The sequence below is a fragment of the Triticum aestivum genome, chromosome 1B, assembly GCF_018294505.1.
Source record: "Triticum aestivum cultivar Chinese Spring chromosome 1B, IWGSC CS RefSeq v2.1, whole genome shotgun sequence".
NCBI classification, from domain to species: Eukaryota; Viridiplantae; Streptophyta; class Magnoliopsida; order Poales; family Poaceae; genus Triticum; species Triticum aestivum.
Genome location: NC_057795.1, coordinates 650,161,477 through 650,170,802, shown reverse-complemented (window position 1 = coordinate 650,170,802; position 9,326 = coordinate 650,161,477). Strand labels below are relative to the sequence as shown.

The 9,326-nt window shown below is 43.5% G+C and overlaps 1 protein-coding gene across 1 annotated transcript; it reads right to left on the bottom strand.

Moving 5' to 3' along the window:
* Nucleotides 1–4,529: 4,529 nt before the first annotated feature.
* On the bottom strand, nt 4,530–7,714 carry LOC123145458 (proline-rich extensin-like protein EPR1). Its single transcript, XM_044564888.1, has one exon. The coding sequence runs from the start codon at nt 7,639–7,641 to the stop codon at nt 4,720–4,722; it is 2,922 nt and encodes a 973-aa protein (XP_044420823.1). The 5' UTR covers nt 7,642–7,714; the 3' UTR covers nt 4,530–4,719.
* Between the last annotated feature and the right edge of the window lie 1,612 nt (nt 7,715–9,326).

The window sequence follows — 9,326 nt, the reverse complement described above, 5'->3', positions numbered from 1 at the left end:
TTGGGCTGCAATTTTCGTGCTTTGGTGTGTAACATACTGAAACTTCATGCCTTTTGTGACTATGGAGCACCACGGGTAATGAACGCTTGTGTTTTGCTCATGCTCTTGGCAAATCCTGTTGGGTCAGGATATGCTCCTTCGTAATTTTCATTCGGAGGGGCTAGTTTCTGCTCATTCCTGTTTATGTCTTTGGAATAGTTTGTGAAACATAAATGCAGATGTTCTGCTTTGTGCAACATCTGTAAGTTATGCTGTTAGATATTCTTCTTTAAATTGCTGCAGAGTTGAGGGTTTTCACGCAGTGTACTGATTTAAGGAATAAGGCCTAAAAGGAGGTCGGTGTAAAATTGCTGCAGAGTTGAGGGTTTTCCCCCAGTAATAATTCACGACTTCAAATGCTCCAGAATCACCTCTCTTTTTTCGTCCACACATCTACTGGTCTTGTGGTCGCCATTGGGCATTTCTACTAAGTTTATTTGATATTCATCAGAGAGTACTTAGTTTATGTACTACATGCTGGAAGAAAATAATTTCCATATATGAACATGTCATGGCTAATTGGTAATTTTACTACATGTTGTATGCTTTTCAAATCTTCTGGGAGATATTATATGGAAAAGTGTTTCAATCTTGTCCATTAAGTTTATATATGGACTACTGCTCTTTGAAGATATGAGAATGGATGCATGTGATACAAACTTAACCTTTCTAACCGAACCTGCCTTTTGTCTCTCGGGATGGTAAAGTTTCACTAGTATGGTACTATATATATCACAAGCCAAACTGAACTTGAGAGTCCCATCCATGTAACAAAACATTCGGAGAGAGTTTAGCTAATTGCTTCAACTTTTGTTCTTAAGGTTCTATTATCATCTAGTTTTTTTCTAGAATATGCATGAGTGGTGCGTACCATATATTAGATATAAGAAAACTTTTGTTCTTCAGGTTCTTTTATCATCTACTCCCTCCGTCCTTGAAAGAGTGTACTTTCAACTTTATTGGAAAGTCAATTTTTTTTTATGTTTGACCGTATTTATACAATAATAGACCAACATTTATGCCATCAGATTAGTAGCATTAGATTCATGATAAAATATATTTTCGTCATATACCTATTTGGTTTCACAAGCATTGATATATTTTTGCACAAACTCGGTCGAACTTTGAGATAGTTTGACCCTCCAACAAAGTTGGAAGTACACTCTTTCAAGGACGGAGGGAGTAGGTTTTTTCTAGAATACACACGAGCGTGCGTATCGTACATTAGAGTAAAGAGAAGGGCAAAGATAGCCCGGCCTACCCAAAGCGAACTAGCATCATATCGTAGCATTTGCGTGAACTATGGTCTGGACCGTATATATATTTTTCAGCCCATACAAACAAACAATGCAAAGCTTATTATTTGGAAAACCAGTTCTGTGCCATGGTTTGATATCTTACCTATTTGCAGAGTGTCTTGCATTGCTTTGCCTGTGTAGAACCCACTTCCGCGCCACATCTCAGATTGCACAGAAGGTAATTTGTGTTACTTTTCTCCATCTCCATTGCTTAATGCTCTTTCCTATACATTAGTGCATCTAAGTGGACCATTTTTAAGTAATGGGGGTGTCTTCTCATTCCACTAAATAGTAAATATTAAGCAATTACATTTGAGATGACGAGGCCTTATATCCGATTCACTCAAACCATTATGCATGTTGAATACATCATCTGGGAGAATATTTCCTTTTTGTGTTCCTTAGTAAGAGCTGGAGCTTCTGTTGACTATACTTCCTTTGCAACCTACTTGGAAGAAATGCTAGAAATGGGATCATGTGTGTGGACTAGAAACTGCCTAAGTAATTAATCTTGGTATATCGATCATAGATATTTTTACTTGACTGCTGGGCTGTAGTGCTCCGACAAGGCAGAGGACTTTGAATAGATATCACCGAGTGAACTTTTTTCTTACTTTTGTGGGGGATTACTGAGTGAACTTTGAAGCCTTCAATCCATTATTGGGTTGCAGTTTCTACCACACTGAAACGTGGAGCTACATGGAAATGTGAGTTTCTGTTGATTTTTGCCAATGTTTTCTATGTGTACATCCCTTTGTTTCGCGATCGCTTGATTCTTTGAACCTTTACGTACCTTCCCTAGTGACAGGTTCCAGTTCAAGTTCTCAATTTAAAATCTCCAGTTTGCATTAGGGTGATGCATGCAAACGACTCCACTGCTGGTGCTTGAGTTTTAAATATACAACATATTATAATGTTACAGATGGCAGAGAAGACGAACTTTTCATATAGCAGTGAGATTACTTAACAGTGCGTAATGGCGAACAATAATAATTTCCATGTCAATCTTGCCGATTTGATGCATGGGTGTTCCTTTTCTACCAAGCGACATATGCATGTTGTGAAAGATTTACCAACCTTGCCCCTGCTGCTGAAGCGAGCTCCAGTTGGACTGGCCGCGTATAGATTCGCGTGATGTTTTCGTTCGCTGCTGTTTCCTGCAGGGTTTTTTTCGTTTTTCTTCTGTGGTTTTTTCATTATTTTGTCTGGTTTTCAAAGGTTTTGTTCCATTTTTTTTCGATTTTTTCTGTTTTGGTTCATTTTTCCTTTCATTTTTTCTTTATGTTTCTTTATTTTTGTTTCTGTTTTATTTTCTTGTTATTTCTCTTTTTTGTGTATCATATAAGAAGTTCATCGGATATTAAGAAAATGTTCACAGTATATCATGAAAAAAATCATCATGCATTATAAAAATGTTCATCCTGTATTAAAAAATGGTCATCGTTTCCATTTGAAGAAAGCCAGGTTCAAGACAGCAGAGCCGGAGAAGATGATCTCTGCCGCTTAAGTCTCCAGTCAAAATCGGAGTTCTGATAAGTAGATTGAGACAGTGCTCTGTAATAGGGACAGTTTCCAGTTTCCCCTTTTGCTCGTGCATTTTGAGCAAAACTTGGGATGTTATTAGCTTGCTGAGTTGGTGGTCAGTTGATCTTTCTTTTGCGCTGCTTCGTGTAGTGCGTAACCAGAACTTGTGTTTTCCTTTTTGTGAACTTTTTGGTTTCATATATATATGTGGAACCGGAAGGGCTTTGCCCCTCCTGTTGCTCTAAAAAAAATGGTCGTTGTATATTAAGAAATTATTCAATGTATACTACAAAATGTTCATTGTGTACTTGAAACTTGTTCACCATAATATGTGAAGAAAATTTTCAGTGTTTTTACAAAAAAATAAAAATCACTGGATATTACAAAACTGTTCAATTTGTATTAAAAAATTGTCTGGTGCATATAGTCATATTTTCACATAATGTTCGAAACAAAACCGAGCAAGAAAATGGGCGCTGCAGTAAACCGGGTGGTACAGTATCGTTTTGCTACAGTACCAAAACGCTAGAGTCCTCTACATTACTGCTTTCTTCCCAATATCTAAGGCGTCTTCCCACATTATAGCTTTTTGTTGATAAGTCTCGAAGGCTGTTACTCCCATTGATTCATTCAGCATTGTTACTCGTTAAGGCTTACTATATTATTGATTATCGTTGCAGCACTCCACCTATATGTCTTTGAGGATAAAGGCACTTCTTGACAAGAGATCATGTAGAATATCCACTCTGCCAAAACCTTCGTCAGATCTCACTCAGCAAGAATCTGAGCCAACCATTCACGGCTGAAATCATGCATCTTTCGGAGGTAACGCGTTACATCTTCTGCAAGCAAGACATGTACATTTTGTTGAGATCATCATGGATCCAGTGGTTGCTTTATTATGTGATGTCAGATAGTCGCTATCACAGATCGGTCACTTCTTGTGCACCTCACTTGATATTCCTGGAATTATCTATCATGTCCATCAGTCCATGTGAAGTATTTTATGCTGGTCCCTCGCCCTATATATGGCTAAATGGCAAAATAGAAACTGTTATCTACAACTGTGTTGATAATCCCTGGTATATTATAAACATATGTCCTTGCCTATGGAACCTTTTGGCACTCTTAATTTTGTGCATATACCTGGTCCTGCTTGCTTCATGCTATTCGGTAACCTATCAGTAATTATTTGTGTCTTGCTGTAATTGAATTCATGTTCTGTTATTTAGTACACTTGCACTTGTGGTTCTTCAATGGATCATGTCAATGGAACCTCATTGCACACTTGCATCTGCATGGTTGCTCTCTAAACTACATCTGGCAGTTGACTCAACTTATCTTTTGCTTTTGGTCTCTGTTGGCTGGCATTGTGCTAGCTTTTACCTTTGTTGCAGGGGAAGCTTCCCTTTTGGTGGTTGTAAGGATTTGCTTGCCGTATGCTACATGTTAATATTTGAGCTTGTTCAATTTTCTTTTTGCTTTGAAATTGGTGACGAAGGTCAAGGATCTGGTCGTCCAGGTGAACGGTGAATAATGAACAATAGATAAGCAAAAAACTTTAATAGGAATTCTAAGGCAACCATCAAACTGACAGTACAGTGAAGCATGCTTATGCTTTGAGTTACATGATTATATCTCCACCCATATTTTGTAAATTTGAGGCAATTTTAACGAGAACACAACATTAATTTATTACTGAAATCAGAACATATAGTTGGATATCAATCCCCTCAAAGCTACAAAGATCAACTAATCCATGCAGGTGCACATTTACCACAAAATGTCTATATATCTTCTCCCTAGAAATGCCATGCATGGTCGATAGCTAGATAATCTTGTTTTCACCATGTGCTTATCATCCTACAAATTTGAGCCAATATACTTTCCATGCTTCATCTGCTGACCCGGGCACACCCCATAGGAGCACATGATACTTGCCGACCTTCTTATATTCATCTGCTACTTTTATCACAAGAAAGTAGTTGTTGCCCTTTCCTGCAGGTTGCATGCCCACATAGAGCACATCAACAAGGGAGTTGTCCTTCTTGTTTACCAACTTGAACACTACAAAGCGCCCGATTTGCCAGTATAGGGCATCATGAAAGTTCTGAACTTGCACCCATCCATTGCCAGTAGGGGCACCAGGCGGCGGTGCTACTGCTGAGGGACTAAGTGGTGCTGGTGCCGATGCCGGTGGTGGGGCATTACCTTGATAGGTCGGAGATGTGGCTGGGGGACTAAATTGTGGTGGCGGTGGTGGTTGGTTAACTTGGTACATCGGAGGTGTGGTAGGTGGACTTAATGGTGATGATGGCGGTGGGTGGTTACCTTGGTTGGTCGGAGGTGTTGCTGGTGGACTAGACATAGGCGATGCGGAAGTAGATGGAGGAGGTGCGCTAGTGGTTGGTGCTATTGCTGGTGGACTCAATGGTGGTGGTGGAGGACTAGCTAAAGATGTCGGTGGCGGACTATATGATGGTGGAGGTGGAGGGGACTGGTCATCAGCTTGGTACGTTGGAGGTGTAGCAGGTGGACTAGACAAAGGTGGTGTGGCAATGGATGGAGCCGGTGGTGTACTTGATGATGGTGGTGGAGGACTTGATAGAGCTACTGGTGGACTAGATGGTGGTGGTGATGGAGTTTGCTCATTAGTTGAGTCCGTTGGAGGTGTTGCTGGTGGACTAGACATAGGCGATGGGTAAGTAGATGGAGGAGATGCGCTAGTGGTTGGGGCTATTGGTGGTGGACTCAATGGTGGTGGAGGAGGACTAGCTAAAGCTGGCGGTGGGGGATTGTATGAGGCTGGAGGTGGAGGGGACTGGTCATCAGCTTGGTACGTCGGAGGTGTAGCAGTGGGACTGGACAAAGGTGGTGTGGCAATGGATGGAGCCGGTGGTGTACTCGATGATGGTGTTGGAGGACTTGATAGAGCTACTGGTGGACTAGATGGTGGCGGTGATGGAGTTTGCTCATCAGTTGAGTCTGTTGGAGGTGTTGCTGGTGGACTAGACATAGGCGATGGGTAAGTAGATGGAGGAGGTGTGCTAGTGGTTGGTGCTATTGCTGGTGGACTCAATGGTGGTGGTGGAGGACTAGCTAAAGCTGTCGGTGGCGGGCTGTATGATGGTGGAGGTGGAGGGGACTGGTCATTAGCTTGGTACATTGGAGGTGTAGCGGGGGGGCTAGACAATGGTGGTGTGGCAATAGATGGAGCCGGTGGTGTACTCGATGATGGTGGTGGAGGACTTGATAGAGCTACTGGTGGACTAGATGGTGGCGGTGATGGAGTTTGCTCATCAGTTGAGTCTGTTGGAGGTGTTGCTGGTGGACTAGACATAGGCGATGGGTAAGTAGATGGAGGAGGTGTGCTAGTGGTTGGTGCTATTGCTGGTGGACTCAGTGGTGGTGGTGGAGGACTAGCTAAAGCTGTCGGTGGCGGGCTGTATGATGGTGGAGGTGGAGGGGACTGGTCATTAGCTTGGTACGTTGGAGGTGTAGCGGGGGGGCTAGACAATGGTGGTGTGGCAATAGATGGAGCCGGTGGTGTACTCGTTGATGGTGGTGGAGGACTTGATAGAGCTACTGGTGGACTAGATGATGGTGGTGGAGTTTGCTCATCAGTTGAGTCTATTGGAGGTGTTGCTGGTGGACTAGACATAGGCGGTGGGGAAGTAGATGGAGGAGGTGCGCTAGTGGTTGGTGCTATTGCTGGCGGACTCAATGGTGGTGGTGGAGGACTAGCTAAAGCTGTCGGTGGCGGGTTGTATGATGGTGGAGGTGGAGGGGACTGGTCATCATCTTGGTACGTTGGAGGTGTAGCGGGGGGACTAGACAAAGGTGGTGTGGCAATGGATGGAGCCGGTGGTGTACTTGATGACGGTGGTGGAGGACTTGATAGAGTTAGTGGTGGACTAGATGATGGTGGTGATGTTGGAGTTTCCTCATCAGTTGAGTCTGTTGGAGGTGTAGCAGGTGGGCTAGAGGCAGGTGGTTGAGTAGTTGGAGCTATTGGTGGCGGGCTAGATGACGATGATGGTGGGGGAGGCTGATTAGTAGTCGGGTTCATAGGAGGTGCCGCAGTTGGGCTTGATGGAGGTGGTGATGGAATGGATGGAGGATTCAATGTAGGTGGTGGCGATTGATCGTTGGGTTCGTAGGATGGAGGCATAACAGGGGGACTAGACGGAGGTGTTGGTGGGGGGCTAGATGACGTTGTTGGTGGAGGAGGCTGATCATTAGTCGGGTTCATTGGAGGTGCCGCGGGCACACTAGATGGAGGCGGTGGCGATTGATCATTAGGTTCGTAGGTTGGAGGTGTAACAGGTGGACTAGATGAAGGTGTTGGTGGGGGGCTTGAGGATGACGGCGGAGGAGATTGATTGCTAGGTTGGTAGGGTGGAGGTGTAGTAGGAGGACTAGTTTCTGACGAAGGTGGAGGTGATGGAGTCACCGGTGGTGAATAGGATGGGGATGGCGGTGGTGATGGTGAACCATTACCTTGGTCTGGGGAAGGCCCAGGTGATGACGGTGTTGTCTCTCCATCATCGCACTCCTTTTCTGGTGGTCCTCGACCATCATTGTCATGGTTTTTCGAACCATGTCCGGGCTTAGGGCACTTTGGTTTTTTCACCGGCCCTACACCATTTGATTTATGACCATCACCGTCATGGGAATCCTTCCCATTTCCAACCGAAGAGCCCTTGTCATCGGCTTGGGATACATGGGCAGCAAGGACAAGAATCAGGAGGGAAAGAACTAAAATAGGCAGCGATCTCATTGTAGGGTGAAAACGCTAAGCGTAAACACCTACCAGAGAGCTGTTTTGTTTGGCTTATGGGTTTGTCCAGAATGGGCAGCAATGCTAGCCATTTATAGTGGTGTTAACCTTGGTATTGGCTATGTTTTGCTAGATCTGACTCACACAAGATTCTTACATTGTCACGCACTGCACCGGCCTGCATTTGTTAATTCTTAGGTCAGCTCCTCACGCACCGGCCTGCATTTGTTTCCTGTCAGATAAAAGAGGGAGAAAGAATCATCACAAGTGAAAACCAGCAGTGTAACCCACTGGGTTTCTCTGCTAATTGCGTTGACATTTTACAGGCTCCATGGTTCTCCGTGCACAGCATCTTAGCCTAGATCGCAGGGCCATGCATGGAACTAATTAATGCCACACTGTGTGATAATGGGTTGGCCATCAGAAGCAGAGCTTGGGAGGCGTGGGCTGATTCCAAATGGAGCAGGCAAAAACTGTCAGGTGCCTTAGTTAAGTTGATTAGCTAGTTGACTTCAGAGATAATTAGCTAGCAGTGCCAGATCTGTAGCAGCTGCAGCACACAGCAAATGGGCGGGAGATCTATTTAGCAGTGGCTTTCATGGGCAGCACTGAAACCTGGGAATCCCGGACGATCAAACGTCGCATCCCTCCATGTGAAGAATTCATGGCCTGAAAATTATATGAGTTAGGTACAGGAGGCAACAAAGTATCTCAACTTAAAAAAATGAAAACTGCTCCTGCACCAGATCACCTTGGCTGCTGTGTCAGCATCCCAAGCAAGACAACTCTCATTGATTCTCATTTTGATGCTGTTCAGTTCCTCATTTCTTCTTGTGGGTGCAAAAGCTAGACCTACTTCCAGTCACATCGTTGCCCCAATGGCCAATGCTAATTTGACAGAGTCCAAACTTAACAGTTCATGAAAGTAGCAATGATGCTGGTACACAACTCTTTTAGGGGGCCAATCATATTCATGGGATAAGTGTATATTTCTGAAATATACCTTTTCTTTTCTAGAATGTATGTGGCGACCGACGCCGACGCATCACATTGCGTATGAGTTCCAAGAGGCGTTCAACGCCTTTGCTGACACAATGCCAATACAAAGAGGTCAACTGTCCAGAATCACTAGTTCTAGTGAAATCAAGTGGTTTTCCTGAGCTATGTGTCTTGGTTTGCATACAAGCATAAGTTTAATTTGTTCCTTCACCAGTCTGATGTCCTAGAGATGCCTTGCTTTACATGCCCTGTAATGTTATGAGAGTCTATTTAGTTACCATCCTCGATTTAGGCATCCTGCATTAAGTCTTTGAGATGTTCTAAAAAGAGGCAAGAGATAGAACATAAATGCGCAAGTAAATCGTGTGTATTATTCAACCATGTTCTGCTTGGTTTTTGCCACCATCGTGGCTGATTGAGAAGGTTTTTTGAATGTAAATGTGCATACTGAGTAATGCACTGCAAATAACTGTAAAATCGATCTAAATTCACTATCTGTTGCGGGTGATATTTTCAGGAAGACAAGTTCCCATTCAAATCGGTGGTATTACTGCTACATGTCATGGTGCAGTAGTTCTATATTTATTTCTAGCTTCGCTGACCTCTTCTAGTTCCATATACAAATGCAAAACTAGAGTATTGAAATGCTCTCTGGATATAAGTCACATCACAAGAAATAAAGACAT

What these genes read in the sequence shown, in the direction of transcription:
- LOC123145458 (XM_044564888.1), bottom strand. Translation starts at nt 7,641, where the DNA reads ATGAGATCGCTGCCTATTTTAGTTCTTTCCCTCCTGATTCTTGTCCTT.